At 42.8% G+C, this 21,930-nt stretch overlaps 1 protein-coding gene across 4 annotated transcripts in view; it reads left to right on the top strand.

The window, feature by feature from the left end:
- Window positions 1-20,272, top strand: part of LOC105989183 (solute carrier family 22 member 9-like) — a 52,579-nt gene extending 32,307 nt beyond the window's left edge. Inside the window, exons 1-11 of one of the 4 annotated variants that reach the window (XM_013021035.1) lie at window positions 2,276-2,368; window positions 2,408-2,847; window positions 4,526-4,629; window positions 8,470-8,624; window positions 8,722-8,890; window positions 12,175-12,298; window positions 14,717-14,832; window positions 15,899-16,113; window positions 17,929-18,037; window positions 19,175-19,378; window positions 20,150-20,272. In XM_013021035.1, the coding sequence (XP_012876489.1) occupies window positions 2,446-2,847; window positions 4,526-4,629; window positions 8,470-8,624; window positions 8,722-8,890; window positions 12,175-12,298; window positions 14,717-14,832; window positions 15,899-16,113; window positions 17,929-18,037; window positions 19,175-19,378; window positions 20,150-20,210 (1,659 nt within the window). In that variant the 5' untranslated portion in view covers window positions 2,276-2,368; window positions 2,408-2,445 and the 3' untranslated portion in view covers window positions 20,211-20,272. Of the gene's footprint in view, window positions 1-2,275; window positions 2,369-2,407; window positions 2,848-4,525; window positions 4,630-8,469; window positions 8,625-8,721; window positions 8,891-12,174; window positions 12,299-14,716; window positions 14,833-15,898; window positions 16,114-17,928; window positions 18,038-19,174; window positions 19,379-20,149 lie in introns of those variants that run through there. The other 3 variants (XM_013021037.1, XM_013021041.1, XM_013021038.1) reach the window with 3 other exon arrangements.
- The last annotated feature ends 1,658 nt before the right edge of the window (window positions 20,273-21,930 follow it).

The raw sequence follows: 21,930 nt of genomic DNA, 5'->3' as shown, positions 1-21,930 counted from the left end.
TTTGGGCTGCGGTATGGTCACTGGCTGCTTTCCATCAGGCTTTCAATGAAAATCAGGAGCAAAATGAAGACAGACTTGAAAAAACATAGAAAGTTAGGACTCCTATCAAGTTGGGACTAAGGAAAGCACAGTTTCTGAAGTGAATACTGCCATTGAAAGAAGTCTCTGTGATCAAGATGTGTTATACTCATAAACTGACATGTGGAATTGATGCCCTCTGTACAAATACTTTTTTGGTGTTTTTTTTTTTGCCGGTCATGGGGATTGAACTCTGGGCCTGGACGCTGTCCCTCAGCTCTTCAGCTCAAGGCGAGCGCTCTACCACTTGAGCTACAGCGCCATTTCCGGTTTTCTGGTGGTTTATTGGAGATAGGAGTCTCACAGTCTCTCCTGCCCGGGCTGGCTTTGAACCGCGATCCTCAGATCTCAGCCTCCTGAGTAGCTAGGATTACAGGCGTGAGCCACCAGCGCCCGGCCCACTTCCAGCTTTTTCTGCTTATGTGGTGCTGAGGAATCAAACCCCAGAGCCTCATGCATGCAAGACAAACACTCTACCACTGAACCACCTCCCTATCCCACAAATACTTTTTTTAAAAAAAAATTTAAAGAAACTTCTGTCACATGTTCTAGCGTGATGGTAGTGCTTTTTCACCCTGGAATGGAGCCAATAAAATCAAGGATGATAGACAAAAACTTAGGCAACTGTGTTCCAAAATAAACACTTTATGCTTTTCATTTGTTTACCAGGTATCTTCTTTTTCACAATGATGAGAATCCGTAGCTGACTCCATCTTCTATCCTTACATCCCATTCAATGTGTATAGGTCACACTGGTTAGGAAAATGGAGGAGAAAGGAAGGAAGCAGGCCAGACTCAATCTTCCACAGGCAAGGACTGTTTATTGAGATAGAGCAGCAAGGGGCACTGTCTTCCTGTGGGCTTAGAGACTGTGCAAAGAGCTGGGTTAAGAGTGGGGTTTTTTTGAGGTCTGAGCAAGGGGCAGAGATTAATGAATAAGCCATTAGTAGAAGGGTGGGGGGACTTTTTGACTGGTCCCACAATGCAATGTGGGCTTAGATAGATTTCTCTGCTAGCAACAGAGTCTGCATGTATCTTTGGTGGCTTGCCTGGCATCTGTATGCACCTGGGAAAACAGGATGGGAGTCAATCTTTCATATTCCAGCTTTGCATACATAGAAAGAATTGGCCAAAGCCAGGCACCGGTGGCTCACGCCTGTAATCCTAGCTACTCAGGAGGCTGAGATCTGAGGATCACAGTTCAAAGCCAGCCCATGCAGGAAAGTCCATGAGACTCCTATCTCCAATAAACCACTAGAAAACCGGAAGTGGCTGTGGCTCAAGTGGTAGAGCGCTTGCCTTGAGCTGAAGAGCTGAGGGACAGCTCCCAGGCCCAGAGTCCAAGGCCCACGACTGACCAAAAAAAAAAAAAAAAGAATTGGCCAAGAAGGGAGAGGCAAGTCTTTCATATAGGGTCTTTGGCTACATAAAAAGAATGGGCTGAGAAGTAAGCAACATGGAGTTATAAGAAACAAGGCAGATTGCCATCATTTGAAACCCTGAAGGAGTATAAACAGTTGAGGGGCATCGTGGTTTTTTCTGGTTACTTCCTACTGACATGGGGGCAGTCGAGGAGTCGCTGGGGCTGGAGTCTTCAGGGTCCAGGTCTGTGTTGGGCAGGTCAGGGTGGTGTAAGTGAAGTCTCCAGTTGCCTGCAGTAACAGAATGGCCTTGACACTGCCAGGTAGTGTCCTGAGTAAGGGTTGTTATCCTATTAAAGAGAAACTCGGGGACTGGGAAGGTGGCTCAGTGGTAGAGCGCTTGCCTTGCATGCATGAGGCCCTGGGTTCGATTCCTCAGCACCACATAAGCAGCTGAGGAATTGAACCCAGGACCTCATGAATGCCAGGCAAGCACTCTACCACCTTGAGCTGAAGAGCTGAGGGACAGCGCCCAGGCCCAGAGTTCAAGCCCCATGACCGACAAAAAATAAAAAATAAAAAAATAAAACTAAAACTAGAACTCTGTACAGTATGATCCAGCACTATCACTTTTCTGTGTATAGCCTAAAGAATCCCTTAGTCAATTTACACTAGTTTGGGTACAGAAAATTTCACATCAAAGTCCACAGGTAACCAGGGTTCATCCCGTAGGAGTCAATGAACCTTTTCAGAAAAGTAAATCTTTAACAGATTGAATTATTTTAAGTATTACCAAATCTTTTTTCTTTGTGACTCTGAAGTAAAAATACAACTTACCTAACTCCAAGTATGTGGGGGAAACAAGTTCCAGGACTCTGCTGGGCCTCCCAGTGAACCAGTGCAGCCGGGGTCAAGCCCCTGTGGTGAGCCTCAGAGAAAAGAAACGTTTTTCCCCTTGAGATTATCTACTCACATTTTGCCTCCTCTTGGGAATAGTCATTGTTCAATGGCCTTTCACGACCTTCTGGAGCAAGTTGGCAGCCAGGGAAGATTCCAGATCCTTCAAGTGGCTTTTCTTATGATGTGTAATTTCTTGGCCTTCATTCATGTTCTATTGGAGAACTTCACGGCAGCCGTGCCTGAGCACCGCTGCTGGGTGCGCATCCTCGACAATGACACGCTCTCTGACAATGGCACTGGGCTCCTCAGCCAGGAGGACCTCCTGAGAATCTCCATCCCACTCGACTCCAACCTCAGGCCAGAGAAGTGCCGGCGCTTTGTCCATCCCCAATGGCAGCTCCTCCACCTGAACCGCACCTTCTGGAACCTGAGTGAGGCAGCAACAGAGCCCTGTGTGGACGGCTGGGTGTATGACCGTAGCTCCTTCGTCTCCACCATCGTGACCAAGGTAGGAAGCTTCGTTTTAGAAATTAGAAAATTGTGCTTAGAAATAACACAAGTAATGAAAGTGCTCCAAACCTTTCATCACAAGGTAGAGACTTATTTTTTAGTCTTCTAGCTTCAATATTAAATACCAGATAGAGAGATAGTTGATGAATCTGCTAAGTTCACATAGGAGGCCCTACACTCATAGAGCTCTCATTCTTCAGAGAACCATAGCTTAAACAATTAGTGCATGGGCTTTGATACAAATGTTACACAAAGCCAATAGCATCCAGCTTGGTTTTAAATTGGAAATATCATGGATATTTTTAAGTTTCTGGTTGATCGGAACTTTGGAGGAGAAGAAGAATTTTTTTTTTAAGCAATAAAAAACAAAACTCAAGAGTGTGGGTGAGGGCTGGGAAGGCTGGGGAGAATCACGGAAGGAATGACATGGCTCAAGACGCAACTGATTTGCTGAATCGCAGCCCTCTGTACAATTGTTTAAAGGTAAGTTTCAAAACTAAATTTTAAAAAGGAAGTAATAGATGAATATGATTACAATACATTATATGCACATACAGAAATACCACAGCTTTTTCACTTTGTATTATTAATCCACATTTATAAACTATAGAGAAGGATACAAGGATTTGAACCTAGGCTTTTGTACTACCTATAGAGAGCTGTTGTTCTATCTGAACCATGCCCCAAGCCCTTGTGGCTTTAGGTTGTTTTTGTTTTGTTTTTATCAGTACTATGGTTTCACCTCAAGTCTCTCTCTTTTTTTTTTTTTTTTTTTTGTCGGCCATGGGGCTTGAACTCTGGGCCTGGGCGCTGTCCCTCAGCTCTTCAGCTCAAGGCGAGCGCTCTACCACTTGAGCTAGCGCCACTTCCGGTTTTCTGGTGGTTTATTGGAGATAGGAGTCTCACGGTCTCTCCTGCCCGGGCTGGCTTTGAACCGCAATCCTCAGATCTCAGCCTCCTGAGTAGCTAGGATTACAGGCGTGAGCCACCAGCGCCCGGCAAAGTCTCTAACTCTTGTTCAACATTCCTTCTCATCGCTGGTGCTCACTTGAGCCACACCTCCATTCTAGAATTTTGCTAGAGAGTTGAAGATGGATTTTTTTTTTTTTTTAGCCTAGGCTGGCTTCAAACCATGATTTTCTCATCTCAACCTACTTAGTATCTAGGATTTCAGATGTGAGCCACCATTACCCAGATAGTATCTTGCCTTTCTTTCCAGGCTAGACTGGTCTGAATTCTATTTACATTTCACACACAGCTGGGATGACAAACATACCCCTATGTTCCCAGCTTTTTCTTGGTTGAGGGGGGAGGGTCTTGTGAACTTTTGGGCTGGTCCGGCCTCAAACTCTGGAGTCTGGGAACAACAGGCTTGTCATTGAAGACCAGCACAGACAGCCAGAAAAGTTCACAAGGCTCTATCTAGATAAATAACTAGTCAAAAGCAACAGAATCAGAGGTGTGACTCAAGTGGTAGAGAACCATCCTAGCAAGCAAACCCGGGTACCACTGAGGAAGAAATCAGATAATGATGAAAAGAGACGCTGTAGAAGATGGTAAGAGCCAGATGTAATAAAACTCGTACGTTAATGAAACGCATAGGCTATGTTTAGGGATTTCAATCAGGTACACTGAAGGGTTATAAACTGTCCTGTGTTGGTTTCCTTCTCTTCCAGTGGGACTTGGTGTGTGACTCTCAGTCACTAATTTCAGTAGCTAAATTCCTATTCATGGCTGGAATGCTAACAGGAAGCATACTCTATGGCCGTTTATCAGACAAGTAAGTGTATCTGATCCTCAGTTCTATGAGTGGGTATTTTCACCAGCCTGTGAGTGACTTGTTCATCCATGGTAGTTGGTGCCAATTATCCTTCCCTTTGCCGCTGGGGAAAGACAAACACACATGGAAATATTCCTGGCCTGTGTCAAGAGTGCTATTTTTAGAAGATTGAGTCCTGTGTGAAGAAACGAAATGTCATCCCCACAAGGCATGGGGGTGTTTGTAGAAAGGGTTTAGAGAGAAGTTGCTACAACTTAAAGTTTTTTTTAAGATGACAGTTAACTGTGGTAATGAGGCCAAAAATGTATCACTGCATCAGGCTGATTCTATTTGAATGCACAGAACTGAAAAATAGCTTGATCACTCTTGACCAGGAATACTATGCTCAGTCCCTCCCAGACACTGCACTGAATGCCCATGGTGCCCAGGGAATGGGCATTATTCTTAATCATCCAGATATGATGGATGGAATAGCCAATTAGACCATTGAGGCCATAGACTTGCATACATTAGTGGTGTATCGGGAAATCACATCATCCTCTTTATTTTTGCTTTAGTCAAAGCAATATTTTGTGAGCAAATATACACAGATTGTATTACATACTCCTTTTTATTTTTTACTTAATGTCATTAAGATTTTTTAGCATACATTACTTGTCTAAGGAGGGTTCCCAATTACAATTTCCATACTATACGTATACAATGTATGTCCAATTAAACAAATCCTCTCTATCACTCTCCATTATCCAACTCTTTTGTTTTTCATGCAATCTAGGTACCTGTTAAGGATATCAATATGTAAGAAGGATTATGGATGGGGAAAAAGTGGTAGAAAAAAATGTGAGAGAACAGTTCTAATTACATGTTCTTTTTTTTCCATTTACTTTCAATTAGCCAATGAACTATGCTCAAATTTGGGTCTTTGTGTTGTAGTTCCATCTAATAATTTCTACTTTCTCATTAGAGATTTTAGTCCATTCATATATGATATAATTTCTGATATGGTTGTATTTGCTCTATCATTTTGCTTGTATTTTGATTTACTAAACTTCTCTTATTTGGTCCTATATTCTGCTTTTTTTTTTCATTTTGGAGGGGAATAATTAGAATATAGGATATTTTTATTTTGATTCCTTTGTTGGTTTTTAACCACTCTTGATCACATAGACTTTCAGTAATTTATCATTAACTTTTTATAGTTAACAATGTACTTTAAGCATATAAAAACATGTTTTGAATGTAGGAAATGGAAAACTCTCCTTCCACGATAGGAGGATCATAAAACAAGTAGAAATGGTATAACTTTATGTTGGTGACCTGAAAAACTGCCAACAAATTACAGCAACCAAATGAATGTCAAGTTCAAAGTAGGGGGAGGGGACTCATCCTCAAATTGGGGGGGGGGGGGAGGAAATGCTGTGGCATCTTTTCCTTAAGCTTGTCAAGCCGCATCCTATCCCAGTAACAATCATTGGTCTTGAAGTATCAGCTCAGACCCAATTCCTTCCTCCAAATATGAACAAGAGATCTTATTTGCAATTGCTATGCACATGTATTCTAACTTGACAGACATCTGAAGGAATGACACCAAACATCTAGTCCTGTTTAGAAAGAATTGGGTCCTAAGCATCAGTGTATCAGGCAACACTCCTAAAAGTTGTGCGATGAATAACTTCCCACGAGCACCAAAGGCAAGAGATTTGGACGGAAGATAGGTAACACCTGATGGCCAAAAGAAAGGCTTGAGTGTCACTTTCTGGGGAATTAAGGTATTCAAGAGCCATTAGAGCTGGGCACCAGTGACTCACACCTGTAATCCTAGCTATTCAAGATCCTCTCAATCTGAGGATCATGATTCAAAGCCAGCCTGGGTAGGAAAGTCTGTGAGACGTCATCTCCAAAAACCACCAAAAAACTGAAAGTGGGACTGTGATTCAAGTGGGAGAGCTCAAAAAGCTCAGGGACAGTGCCCAGGATTTGAGTTCAAGCCCCAGGACTGGTACACACAAAAAAGTCATCAGAGTTAAGCAGGAATGTAGAGCGTCATATGTATGGCCATATAAGGGGCATATTCATAAAAACACTGAGCCTTTTAGCTTTGTATATCAGGATGAGCTCTAGCCTCAGAGCAAAATAAGTTGAGCCTTGAAGGAGCATCACAGAAAAAAAGTCAAGATGCAAAAAACTGAAAGATCTGGCATTCAAAAAGTATGTGTTAGAACATTAGAAAAAAACTGATATAAAAGAACAAAGGTTTCAGTGCTGGCGCATGACGAAGGTAGTCTTTGGGCTGGAGATATAGAGCTCAAGAGTAGAGATTTTACCTCACACTTGAGGGCCTAGCTTTGATCCCCAGCAGTGAAAAAAAAAAAAAAAAAGGATAGACAACCAGAAGTGGCGCTGTGGCTCAAGCAGTAGAGCGCTTGCCTTGAGCTGAAGAGCGCAGAGACAGTGCCCAAGCCCAGAGTTCAAGCCCCATGACCTACAAAAAAATAAAAAGTCAGAAAATCCAGCTAACTATAAAGAATCTTAATTCAAGAACTTCCACATTATGGTCCTCAAGTGACCGGATTTACAAAAGCATGAAATAATGAAAAGAAAAAAGGAAATACGATTCATTCAAAGAGAAAATACCACTGCAACAATCTCCAAGCAAACCCAAACACTTAATAGGCAAACACATTAAAAGAAATGTCTTAAATATGCTTCAAAAATGAACAAAAACATGGACAATAACTAAGAGAAATAGAAAGTAATATATTTTTAAATGATAATATCAAAAAAGATAAGAATTATTTTAATAAAAGAGCTAACCAGACATCTAGAGATGAAAACTGCAATCACAGAATTGAACTTTTGACTATGGAGATTCCACAGAAGATGGGAACAAACAAGCACAGGGATCAGTCACTAAGGGCTGGAGTGGTGGGCCAAGAACACATGCCCAGCAGGCTCCGATTTCAGTACCACACAACAAAAGTTAGTGAATTGAAAAACATTCATTCCCATAATCCTGTATACTAGGAGGCTGAGAACTAAAATTCTCAGTTTGAGTCGGGCACCGGTGGCTCACCCCTGTAAATCCTAGCTACTCAGGAGGCTGAGACCTGAGGATCTTGTTCAAAGCCAGCCCAGGCAGGGAAGTCCATGAGACTCTTATCTCCAATAAACCACCAGAAAAACCACAAGTGGCGCTGTGGCTCAAGTGGTAGAGCGCTTTCCTTGAGCTGAAGAGCTGAGGGACAGCGCCCAGGCCCAGAGTTCAAGCCCCATGACAGACAAAAAAAAAAAAAGAATCAGTTTGAAGGTAGCTAGCAGGAAAAGTCCATAAGATCTTCATCTCCATTTTGCCAGAACAAAGCCAGAAATGAGCTGTGGCTTGACTGAAAAAGCTAAGGACTGCAACCAGGCCCTAAGTCCAAGTCACAGTACCAGTACAAAAAAGAAGGAAGGGAAGGAAGGGAGGGAGGGAGGGAGGGAGGGAGGGAGGGAGGGAGAAAGAGAGGGAGAAGGAGATTACAACATAAATCATCTAGTCCAAGAGATAATTCCTCCACACACAGCCCTACCCCCACCCCTACCCTCCACTCCAGGTATAGGGCTTGAACTCAGGGACAGTGCCCAGGCCCCAGATTGCCAGGCAAACCATTTGCAGAGAAGCAGCTTTAAAACCTCCAATCTCTATTTCCAGACACAGAGTTGCTTGTGTGTACAGAGCTGTTATTGAGGATATCTGCTGCTGATTATTTGATTCTCAATCACTTCAGTGCCCTTCTTTTTGTGCTAATTAATACAGATGCCTTTATTGTTTCCATAATCTAGTCTTTTCCTTTCTCTTAGGTTTGGGAGGAGGTTAGTTATCGTGAGTTGTTTGTTGACACTGACTGTTTTTGAAATGTGTGCAGCCTTTGCTCCTAACTTCATAGCTTACTGCTTCCTGCGCTCCCTGGTTGGGACATCAACCTCCGGCCTAATGACAATTGTCCCTATGCTCCGTAAGTCAAACCTTCCATCCTGGACACTGACCTTGAATCTGACCTTTGATATTCCATCTTTATTTGATGTCAAGACGTGATTCATGTTGTCTCTCAGTTATAGAGTGGATAAACCCCCAATTCCAAGCCCTGGGAATAGCATTGGCAGTTTGTGCCACTAGTTTTGGACAGATAGTCCTGGGCAGCGTGGCTTTTCTTATTCGAAATTGGTACATCCTCCAGCTGGTGATATCAGTACCAATGTTTCTCTTATTTATGTCTAAAAGGTATGAACTTCCTTTCTTTGTCTTATGGGGTTTTGTGATAAGGATGTTGATGGAACTAGGAAACAAGAACTTCATCTGATCCTTAAGCAATACCTGATCAAGATGGGCCCAAGACGTGTCTATGTATCATTTTAAAAGCAGATCAAGTAGAGCTGTCATGTGAAAATCAAAACAATGAAGCAAATCTCAATGTAAGATAACCAACAAAGGGCTGGGAAGGTGGCTCAGTGGTAGAGCGCTTGCCTTGCATGCTTGAGGCCCTGGGTTCGATTCCTCAGCACCACATAAGCAAAAAGAAAAAAGCTGGAAGTGGAGCTGTGGCTCAAGAGGTAGAGCGCTAGCCTTGAGCTGAAGAGCTGAGGGACAGTGCCCAGGCCCAGAGTTCAGGCCCCACGACCAGACCCCCAAAAAAAAAAGATAACCAACAAATATTTTGATAAACTTATATCCAGATATTGCAATAGACATCATACTGAAAACTATCCAGTGTTCACAGGAAATTTCTACTGAACTGAGATTTCTGCATTTTATTTAGTAACGGCATAGCATGTATTTTATCCCATTACATTCATATATTTTGATAAATAACAAGTAATTTAAGTCTTATTGTACCCCCCAAACATTCCATATGATACAGTTACATAGAAGGCAATGAGTGAGGACATATTGGAGGGAGAAAGGGTAAGCAAATGCAGTCATTATATTCATATTATATTACATTATGTAAAAACTGAACTACATAACTTGAGGGTAGGGATGGGCGAGGGAACCATGGGGAGGATGATTAAAAGAATGACATTCAGGGCTAGGAAGGTGGCTCAGTGGTAGAGCGCTTGCCTTGCATGCCTGAGGCCCTGGGTTCGATTCCTCACCACCACATAAGCAGGAAAAAGAAAAGCCGGAAGTGGCGCTGTGGCTCAAGTGGTAGAGCGCTAGCCTTGAGCTGAAGAGCTGAGGGACAGCGCCCAGGCCCAGAGTTCAGGCCCCATGACTGGACCCCCCCCCAAAAAAGAATGACATTGGTCAAGATGCATTGTACTCATAACCTGATTTCTAGACTTGAAACTCTTTAGAACAACTACCTAATTAAAATAGTATATATGTAAATATATAATTAATATTAAAACTTATCTAAGTGCACTCTAAGTAGCCCTAAAAATAGACTCCAGCAATGTACCCTCTCCTGTTTTCCTCGATCTTTCTAACCACCCTTGCTAGTACGTTTTCATTGGTAAGATGATAAGACGAAGTGTTTCCCTTCACAGAGAAAAATATTTTGAAGATTAAATTGCATCTTCCATATGGCTTTGCAAGGAAATACTCAGTGAAGAATATTTTAGTGATTTTCACTTTGGAAGTGATACACATGAGAAACAGAAGAAAATTACCACCAGACCCATTCAGTGAAAGAGCAGCACAGTTTCCCCTATTTAAAATTTGGGTCAAATTGGACAGTTTACATCTATTGTGTGGATCCTCCCTTTTGTTCCTCAAGAAGGAATATGCTGTACTTCAACAAGGTCAAGTCATCATGAGATTACTATTTGCTTAGAAATAACTTCCAGAAAGCCAGACGCTGATGGCTCACACCTGTAATCCTAGCCAGTCAGGAGGCTGAGATCTGAGGATCACAGTTTGAAGTCAACCCAGACAGTAAAGTCCATGAGACTCTGATCTCCAATGAACCACCAGAAGTAGAGCTGTAGCTCAAAGTAGTAGAGAAATAGCCTTGAGTAGAAAAGCTTGGGTACAGCACCCGGGCCCTGAGTTCAATTACCACAACCAAAAAAAAAAAAAAAAGAACTTCCAGAGAAACAATTAAGATATAATATAGTGACAAGCAGAATGTACCGCTGGTAGAATTATCTAGTACATCATTTAATCCTCATAACAGATCTACCAACTTTGTGGCCTTGCTGTCCCATCACACAGACAAAAAATCTAAGAAGATTTTTGCTTGCTCTTGTAGCCAGATACCTCCCAACTGCTAGGAACAGAAGTGATTTCCAGTCCATCATCTAACAATGTACAAAAATAATTTGTAGGTTCTTTTTTATTATTATTTTGTTGGTGGTGGTGGTGGTGGTCGTGGGGCCTGAACTCTGGGCCTGGGCACTGTCCCTCAGCTCTTCAGTTCAAGGCTAGTGCTCTACCACTTGAGTCATAGCGCCACTCCTGGCTTTTTCTATTTGTGTGGTGCTGAGGAATTGAACCCAGGACCTCATGAATGCCAGGCAAGCACTCTACCACTGAGCCACCTTCACAGCCCCTATTATTATTTAATTTTTATTATTATTATAAAGGTGGTATACAGAGGGGTTACAGTTATGTAGGTCAGGTAAAGAATACATTTCCTTTTGGACAATGTCACCCTTTCCCTCAGTCTCTCCCAGTTTTTCCCTCCTGTCTCGACCTACATGTTGTCCAGTTCATTTTCTACATAGTGTGTAGTGAGTACCACTGCTGCATTTGTCCCTCCACATCTATGTCCCCGCCTTACCCTCCCAAGGACAGAGATAAATAAACAAGACAAGCCAGGCGCTGGTGGCTCACGCCTGTGATCCTAGCTACTCAGGAGGCTGAGATCTGAGGATCGCGGTTCAAAGCCAGCCCGGGCAGGAGAGACTGTGAGACTCCTATCTCCAATAAACCACCAGAAAACCGGAAGTGGCCCTGTAGCTCAAGTGGTAGAGCACTTGCCTTGAGCTGAAGAGCTGAGGGACAGTGCCCAGGCCCAGAGTTCAAGCCCCACGGCCGACAAAAAAATAAATAAATAAATAAACAAGACAAAAAGGTTGTTGCTACAAACTAATAAACCTCTAGCTTCTATTTCCTGGAGTTCATTTCAATATGTAGGATCAGATGCACATAGGTTTTTGTGCCTTTTTGTTCCTAACCTAAGAGTATCCTCCTTTGGTCTCTCTGTGTGGGAGGTTCTTATTTCAGAAAAAAAGAAGGCAGAATTGGTTCACTTATAACTATGAATGTTTATGTTTTTGCTCCTGCAAGGAAGTTGGTAAAGTCTATACCAGTAGGTGTCCCTCAGACTCCAGCTCCTGATCTCCACAGTAAATTTGTATCCAACTCCGATAGGAGCCCAAGACCTTTGCAGATCTCTGTTTCCATTTCCTCGTTATGGTAACAAACAACATAAAGTGATACTTCCTGATGTAACTGAGAAAGTGATGGATTTGATATTAAAGAGAAATGGAGCCCACAGGTTAAAGGTAATGGGGAAATGAGCAGGTAAGAGTTGGCTGCACTTCCATGGCGTCTTTGATCAGGTGTCTGGCAGAGTCTGCTCGGTGGCTGATTATCACCAACAAACCCCAGGAAGCCTTAAAGGAGCTGTGGAGAGCTGCGCGCATAAATGGAGTGAAGAATTATAGAGACACGCTAACTGTGGAGGTGAGTGGGCTGGACAGCAGCCGTTATGAGATAGAGGAAAGACTTAACCTCTCTCTCTCCCTCTCTCCTCTCCCCCCCCTCTCTCTCTCTCACACACACACACACACACACACATATGTATTACTTGGTGTCCAGAAGCTCAATGTACTATCAGTAAAGAATACTGGACATGTATTTTATTCCAAAGAAACAACGTTTGATTCTTTTTTTCTTCCTTTTGCTCCTTTGAATTTAATCTCCAAAAATTCCAGCACAGGATTATAGGCTTTATATTTATTTCATTGTTTATTAATTGATAGGTAATGTTGTTTTGTTACAACAACATGTTTAGAAACGTGTGTGTGTGTGTGAGTGTGCGTGTGTGTGTGAGTGTGTGTGAGTGTGAGTGTGAGTGTGTGTGAGTGTGAGTGTGAGTGTGTGTGTGTGTGTGTGTAGATTTATATGGTGGGATGGTCAAATCTAGCTAATTAAATTCATTCCCTCACATATCCTTTCTGTGGTGAGAGCACAGAACACCACTTCTTTTACATTTGCTAAGAGCACAGTAATTGACATTGGTAACAGTCATATGACTGTGGAAGGGCCTCCTTGGAACTTACTCTTCCTATCTCACTATAATTATGCATCCTTTGACCAAGTTCTCCCCAATACCCTCATACTCCCTTCATGACTCCAGGCTTTGGTAACTTCCAGCATATTCCACCCCCCCCCCCCGTGAAGTCAATATTTTTAGATTTCACAGATGAGTGTGACATCTTGTGGCAGTTTATCTTTCTGTATCTGGTTTGTTTCACTTAACATAATGTCCTTCCTTTCACCTAGCCATAAAGTGTGTACATGCTGCCCCCCCCGCCATGATTTTATCCTTGATTTTCACATTTTTATTAGCATACATTAGTTGTACACAAGGGCTTCATTGTCACTTTCCATGCATGCGTACTGTACCCCACCAATCACATGCGTCACCACACTCCTTCAATACCCCCACTTCTTGAATGTATACATGTAGGTAAAGGGCTTCCACCATATCAGCTCTCCTTTACCCTCCTTGGTAGCCCCTTCCCCTCCCACAGGGCCCACCCCTGAACAGTGCCTGTTTTACACCCCTCTCATTGGCTTCTAAGTGTATGTTGGTTGCTCAAAGGTGACCCTTCATGACATTTCAAACATGCATATGTTGTATTTCAATCACATGAATCCTCTCTGTCCTCTTACCTCTCCCCTTAACTCTCTAATCCAACAGCTTACAGTGGGGTTTGTTATGCCATCTTCACACAGAGATATAATGTATTTTGATTTTATTCACTTTATCATTCTTCTTATCCTTCCTTGACACCCTAATGCCCTCAAATAGTCCTACAATTACAAACATGATCTATGAGTATATATGTGTGCATAGATATACATTGATACATGTGTGTATCTATGTATATGTATATACATATATATATATATTTTATATGTGCATATGTATATATTATATAGGTACATACACATATATGTGTGTATATATGTATATCATTTAGGTCTATCTTCTACATATGAGGAAAAATATACTTAAATTGGAAATTGTGTGCAAAGTAATTAAGGACCAGCTTTGGACTGTGTAGTTAATGGAGTCTGCCCTGTGTGTAATACAGACAATCCAAGATCTTCATGTTTTATAAGATGGAAATCATTTCTGGCACTTAAATATTTGGGTGAAAATTGTTCAGTTTTCTGGGTATGCTATAACTGAAAAAATCAGATGTTTTCTGTGATCCTGTTAAACAGACATGGGCAACATCTCTGGTTAGTTCAAGGCTCAGAAATCAATGACATGGAGTTGTATTCAGTCCCCCAGTTGAAAGCCTTCTTGAAGTGATTACCTCTCCCTGTAAGCCACACACAATCCTCATGATTGGGTGTGAAGCAGGAACTTTGGAATTTGTTTGTTTTTTTGTTTGTTTGGTCCTGGGGCTTGAACTCTGGGCCTGGGTGCTTTCCCTGAGCTCTTTTACTCATGGCTAACACTCCACCACTTTGAGCCATAGCTCTACTTCTGGTTTTGGAGTGGTTCATTGGAGATGAGTCTCACAGACTTTCCTGTCCAGACTGGCTTTTGAACCATGATCCTAGGATTTCAGCCTCCTGAGTAGCTAGGATTATAGGTGTGAGCCACCAGCTGACATTTTCTTTGTAGCTAGATAAACAAACCTATACTCTCTTTTCTTCTCTATTGTCTCCTGGTCATTTGACTTTGTGACAGAATTTACTGTGTTCACATTTTACACCAATTGTATGACTCTTCAATGTCTACACATCCCACTGGGCAGAAATAATAGTCACCAATCTTGTCCACCATGGGTGCCTGGTGTTCCCTACAGTGTCCACCATTTTGAGACAATTTCAAGTTTGTTGTTGTGATGGCCATCGCAGGTTTTGAGATCCACCATGAAGGAGGAGCTGGAGGCCGCACAGATGAAACGTGCTCTGAGTGATCTGTTCTACAACCTCAACCTGTGTAAGCGGATCTGCCTCCTGTGTTTTACGAGGTGGGCCTCACACAGTTCCTATGAGAACAGCAGAGAGGGAACGCTATGTCTCCCTTCCAAGGGTACAATATGTATCGCTTGGGTTAGAGGTGGTGAGAGGGTTGTGGGTTTTTAGGGGGGGGGCATTGTCAGTCATGGGGCTTGAACTCTGGGCCTGGGCGCTGTCCCTGTGCTCTTCAGCTCAAGGCGAGCACTCTACTGCTTGAGCCACAGTGCCACTTCTGGTTTTCTGGTGGTTAATTGGAGAAAAGAGTCTCACAGACTTTCCTGCCTGGGCTAGCTTTGAACTGTGGTCCTCAGATCTCAGCCTCCTAAGTAGCTAGGATTATAGGTATGAGCCAATGGTGCCCAGCGGTGAGAGGGTTTTGAAGCACTGACACAGAATTCACTATGCTGAGTTTTCTGGATCACCAGCAGTCGATTCTAAGAACTACAATTAAGGTGTAGACCATGATAGCTTTGTTGTTTGTGTCCACTGTAATGAAGGCAAAATAGCAAAGGAAAAGTAAGTACGGCTCAACAATGCTTCCATATGTAAATAACCATCAGTAAGATCAAAATCAGATCAAATGTATCCTCCACAATACATGTTCCCCCTCAAAACAACAAAACCATAACAATGAGAACCATTGTATGGCAAACCTAACATTACTACTTATAAAGGAACATTCATATAAAGATATACATTTATATATACATATATTTGTGTGTGTGTGTGTGTCCGTTCATCTGTCCAATGGTCCTGAGTCTTGGACTCAAGGCCTGGGCATGTCTATGAGCTTCTGTGCTCAAAGCTAGTGTTCTATCACTTGAGCCAAAGTTGCACATCCAGCTATCCAGCTTTTTGGTAGTTAACTAGAGATAAGAGTCTCACAGACTCTTATCTAAGCCTGGACTGGCTTAGAACTGTGATTCTCAGATGTCTACCTCCTAAGTATCTAGGGTTACTGGCACAAGCCACCAGCACCCAGCATACATTTCTATTTTAACAGCAACAGCTGGCTGCCTGGGCCAATACGACAATCAGTTGTACAATTTTAAACTTCTTTCTCTCTGTTCACTACAGATGTGCAATATGTGTGTCCTTTTTTGGCCTGTTTCTCAACCTCCAGGACTTGGGGAGTAATGTTTTCCTCCTGCAGATTCTCTTTGGTGTACTGAATTTACCAGCCAATTATGTAGCATTTCTTGCAATGAATCACCTGGGCCGTCGAATAAGTCAAGTCCTTTTCACGTCCCTAGCGGGGATATCCATTCTGGCCAACATCTTTGTGCCTCAAGGTGAGGAAAACACACAGGATAAAAAAGGAAAACGTTCTCTCCTTTCCCTCAGATCACCTCTATAAGAAATAGGCCTAAGAAAATAAAAAAGAAAGAAAAGAAATAGGCCTAAGAAGGGCACCAGTGGCTCACACCTGTACTCCTAACTACTCAAGAGACTGAGATCTGAGGATTGCCGTTCCAAGCCAGCCCAGGCAGGGAAGTCTCTGAGCCTCTTCACTAAACCACCAAAAAAGCCAGAAGTGGAGCTGTGGCTCAAGTGGCAGAGCTCTAGCCTTGAACAAAAAGCTCAGGGACAGCATCTAAGTCCAGAGTTCATGCCCCAGGACCCATACCAAAAAAAGAAAGAAGAGAAAAGAAAACAAAGAAGAAAAAGCCAGGAGGCTGAGATCTGAGGATCAAGGTTCAAAGTCAGTCTGGGCAGGAAAGTTCCTGAGATTCTTTTTTTTTTTTGGGGGGGGGTGCCTCCGGTCATGGGGCTTTAGCTCTGGGCCTGGGCGCTGTCCCTCAGCTCTTCAGCTCAAGGCTAGTGCCCTACCACTTGAGCCACAGTACCATTTCCAGCTTTTTTCTTTTTGCTTATGTGGTGCTGAGGAATCGAACCCAGGGCCTCATGCATGCAAGGCAAGCGCTCTACCACTGAGCCACCCTCCCAGCCCAAGTTCGTGAGATTCTTATCTCCAATTAACCACAAGAAAACAGGAAGTGGTGCCGTGGCTCAAGTGGTAGAGCGCTCACCTTGAGCTGAAGAGCTCAAAGACAGGGCTCAGGCCCAGAGTTCAAGCCCCACAACTGACAAAATAAATAAATAAATAGGACAAATTGCTGTCTAAAATTTATGTTAGTCACACGTGTCAAAGCAGATGGGTAGAGTCTAGCATGCTGGCATTTCCTCTGTCCAGCTTTATCTTGTTCCTCCAGCTTTAGGTACAAATTTCCTTCCTGAATTCTTTGTGTGTCCACTCATGGGTCTCCTTTTTAGGTCAACACAAATGCAACCCTGGTTTCTGGAATTATCTTGACATGAAAAAACAAAGCTGGACACCAATGGTCCATGCCTGTTATCCTAGCAACTCTGAAGGCTGAGATCTGAGGATCACAGTTCAAAGCCAGCAAGAAAAATCTGTAAAACTTATCTCTAATTAACCACCAAAAAGCTGGAAGTGCAGCTGTGGCTCAAGTGGTAGAGTGCTAGCCTTAAGCAAAGAAACTCAGGAACAGTGCTCAGGCCCTGAGTTCAAGCCCCAGGACCTGCACACATACAAAAAAAAATGAAAAAGGGCTGGGAAGGTGGCTCAGTGGTAGAGAGCTTGCTTTGTATGAATAAGGCACTGGGTTTGATTCCTCAGCACCACATAAACAGAAAAGGCTGGAAGTGGTGCTGTGGCTCAGGTGGTAGAGCGCTAGTCTTCAGCTGAAGAGCTGAGGAACAGCACCCAGGCCCAGAGTTCAAGCCCCACAACCAACAAAAAGAAAAAGGAAAGAAAAGAATAGAAAAGGACAAAAGGAAGGAAGGAAAGAAGGGAGGGAGGGAGGGAGGGAGGGAAGGAAGGAAAAGATAGTGAAGTTCTGAATATCTCACTCCATCTTTATCCAGGTGCAAGAAGAATGAATACATTTATTTAGAACCTTTGCTTTACCATTATCAAAATAAGCAGATGTCTCGTGTCTTACCTTATTAGCCGCTGCAGGAACTGCTTCTATATAGCTTCTCTACTGTGTATATTATACTGGTGCCCACTCCAATAAGGGTGATGCGAATGCGGATTCCAGCAGCTGGGACTTCCTGACTCTCCTGGTTCTTCCTCTCTCCAGAAATGCTGGCCCTGCGCCTGATTCTGTCAACGTTAGGAGGATGCCTTCTGTATGCTTCCATTACTTGTTGTCTGACGCATTCAAATGAACTACTCCCCACCGTAATCAGGTACAGAACCTCATGTGTTTCCTGTTAGGATCCAAACAGACCTTTCTCAGATCATGGATTCACTGAAGGAAGAAAACCAGTACTGGGTAGTTAGCAAACGCAATCAGTTGTGGTTGGTGTTTTTTCATTGCTATGATAAAGGTGATATGGAGTGATCATAGTAAGGTAAGGAGTGCATTTCTTTTTGGACAATGTCACCCCTCTCCCACACTCTCCCCGTTTCTCCTTCCTGTCTCTACCTAGAAGTTATATTTTCAATATAGTGTCTAATGAGTACTGCTGAATTTGTTTGCCCTTTGTAGCTCCATTTCTGTGCCTTCCCTTGTGATTTTTCTAAAAAATATGATAGCCCAAGTTTTCCAAATACTTTCCTGGTATTAAGTCCACTTACGTACCATTAATATACATCTCTTTTTATATTATGAGTCACTAATAAGGTAGGAGCTAGGAGTAATATAGTATTTTTTAAGTGACAAAGAATTGTCAGCCTGGTGCTGGTAGCTTACATCTGTCATCCTAGCTACTGAGAAGGCTGAGATCTGAGGATCATGGCTCAAAGTGAGCCTGAGCAAGAAAGTCCATAAGACTCTTATCTTCAATTAGTCACCCAGAAAAAGCCAGAAATGGAGCTGTAATTCAAATGGTAGAGTACTAGTCTTGAGCAAAAAATAATTCGGAGACAGTACCCAGTCCCTGAGTTCAAGCCCCAAGACCAGCACACAAAAAAGTCTCTCAACTTGAGAAAATATGCTAGCAAATAAGAGAGCATATTTCAAATGCACAATTGTATTCTAAGCATTCTGATTCTAAATACTTAGTTGTGATATCTCTCATGATTGATGCAAATTGGTAAGTCACAAAGTATGAGTTTGTGTTGGTTGGTGCTGGCCCTGGGGCTTGAACTCAGGACCTGGGTGTTATCCCTGAGCTCTTTTTGGTCAAGGCTAGCACTCTGCCCCTTGAGCCACAACTCCACTTCTGGCTCTTTTGTAGTAATTAGAGATAAGAGTCCCATGGACTTCCTGCCCAAGCTGGCTTCGAAGAGTAATCCTCATATCTCAGCTTTCTGAGTTGCTGGGATTCCAGGCGTGAGCCCCAGGTGCCTGACTTTTATTTTTGTATTGTCTGTGCTCTAAGGGCAACAGCTTCAGGAATCATTGGGTTTACTGGGAGCATTGGGTCGGCCCTGGCTCCCCTCTTGATGATGCTGACGATATATTCTGCATCCTGGCCCTGGTTCATCTATGGAGGCTTCTCCCTCCTGGCCAGCCTTGCGGTCCTCCTCCTTCCTGAGACCAGAAACCAGCTTCTGCCTGACTCCATCCAAGACATCGAAAATGAGTGAGTAACACCAGTAGCTACCCCTACAGAAGTTGTGTGTTAATGCTCTGTGGTGAGAAGACAAGATGGAACCTGGAGCCACAGGCTCTCTCCAGGCTCTCTCCAGCACTCAGTGCCTTTGGAATGGTCTCATCCTTTTTGAACAATGGCCTCATGTGTACACTGAGACCCACACAGGCTACCTCTGTGCAGCCTGTACCAGTAAGTTTAGTGATAAAACAGGAGAAAATTAGGTCTCCTCTTTCCTGCCTGCCCTAATGTGACACACACCAAACCCAGCACCCTTCCACCCAGTGAACTCATGGTACTGCCAAGTATTAAAGGCCTGAGGACAGTCTTGGTCTCTCGAGAATCTGGAGACAGAACTAAAACCCCTCTCACAAATGACAATACGTCTCAGGTGGTATGTGTTGCCTTCTAGAATGAAAACCCTGAGGGGGAGGGAGTGGAAAAGGAGGGAGGTGTAGGAAAGAGAGTGATTTTTTTTTTAAGTTAATAGTGGGAAAGGATTTTTAAAATATTGTATGCATCCCTTTTCTTTTCCAAAGACCCCTTTGGCCAGTGCCCTAGAATTTAGGGCAGCAAAGCTATCTTTCCTAGTCCTGACCTGTGTGGGAGGCCTTTTGCTGTGTTTTCCTGGCAGAATCCACAGCTTTAACCCAAGCTGGTGGTGATCTTCACACTCTAAATTATGCATGTGTGTAGGTATATTTTCTATGACTTTTCATGAGTGTGTTTATTGCTTTGTTAATTTCTTTGTGTTTGTCACAGGACACAAGCCTCCAGAAAAGCAAAACAGAAAGACACTTTCATCAAGGTGACACGGTTTTAACCAATTCCAATAACTGGCTGCTGACTAATTAAAAGAATCTTTCATGGCAACTGGTAAAGTCTGGAAAACTAATAAATAAGATAAATAATGGAAAAGAGGACATTTAAAATTACAATTGGGATACTAAGTACTAAATGTAAAATCCCTATGAATGAAGCCAAGTGTTGGTGGTTCATCTCTGTAATCCCAGCTACTCAGGAGCTGAGATCTGAGGATCATAGTTCTAAACCAGCCCAGGCAGGAAAGTCCAGGAAAGTCCGTGAGACTGTTATCTCCAATAAACCAAAAAAAAAGCTGGAAGTGGAGTTGTGGTGTAAGTAATAGAATGAAAAAGTTTGAAAAGAATTATAGTTCTTTAAGAAAACTAACATGAAATATCTGCATAAATATCTAGAAACTAGCCTTGGTTCTAAATGAGAAAACTGATTAAAATGTTAAAAACTGGGGCTGGAAACGTGGCTTAGTGGTAGAGTGCTTGCCTAGCATGCATGAAGCCCTGGGTTGGATTCCTTAGTACCACATAAACAGAACAAGCTGAAAGTGGAGCTGTGGCTCAAGTGGTAGAGTGCTAGCTTTGAGCAAAAGAAGCTCAGGGACAGTGCCCGGGCCCTGAGTTCAAGTCCAAGGACTAGCAAAAAATGAATGTTAAAAAAAAAAACCTAGGAATCTACTGCCATCTCATGTCATTCTCAACAAAGTTGCCACAAACATACATTGGAGAAAGTAATTTTTGTAATAAGCAATAAAATTGGATATTCCCATGTATAAGAATAGCATTAGATCCTATCTCTAACCTCATTCAAAAATATCAACTCAACTGGGCTCCGGTGGCTCACACCTATGATCCTAGCTACTCAGGAGGCTGAGATCTGAGGATCACGGTTCAAAGCCAGCCTGGGCAGGAAAGTCCGTGAGACTCATCTCCAATAAACCACTAGAAAACCAGAAGTGGTGCTGTGACTCAAGCGGTAGAGCACTTGCCTTGAGCTGAAGAGCTGAGGGACAGCGCCCAGGCCCAGAGTTCAAGCCCCAGGACCAACAAAAAAAAAAAAGGAAAAGAAAAATAGTTGCCATCTATCCACCCAACATCCAAAAAATATAAAGAACTAAAAAAAAAAAAAAACACTGAACAATCCAATCAAAAAATAAACAAGTCAACTGAACAGATACTATTCAAAAATTTACAAATGGGAGCTGGGAAGGTGGCTCAGTGGTAGAGTGCTTGCCTAGCATACATGAAGCCCTGGATTCGATTCCTCAGTACCACATACACAAAAAAAGCCAGAAGTGGTGTTGTGGTTCAAGTAGTAGAGTGCTAACCTTGAGCAAAAGCAGCTTGGGGACAGTGCCTAGGCCTGAGCTCAAGTCTAGGACTGGCAAAAAAAAACTACAAGTGGTCAATAATCACATAAAAAAAAAATCAGTATCTTCTGAGAGCAAGCTAGGAAAGGGGTGACATTGTCCAAAAAAGAAATGTAAGAACTGTACTCTTTACCTGACTTACATAACTGCAATTCCTTTGTCTGTACATCACCTTCATAATAACAATTAAAAATGTAGGACTGAGAAGGTGGCTCAGTGGTAGAGCGCTTGCCTTGCATGTATAAGCAAAAAAAAAAAAAGGCAAAAGTGGCACTGTGGCTCCAGTGGTAGAGCGCTAGCCCTGAGCTGAAGAGCTGAGGGACAGCGCCCAGGCCCAGAGTTCAAGCCCCATGACCAA

The sequence above is a fragment of the Dipodomys ordii genome, unplaced genomic scaffold (genome assembly GCF_000151885.1).
Source record: "Dipodomys ordii isolate 6190 unplaced genomic scaffold, Dord_2.0 Scaffold54, whole genome shotgun sequence".
Taxonomy (NCBI): Eukaryota; Metazoa; Chordata; class Mammalia; order Rodentia; family Heteromyidae; genus Dipodomys; species Dipodomys ordii.
This window is presented reverse-complemented; position numbering and strand designations above follow the sequence as displayed.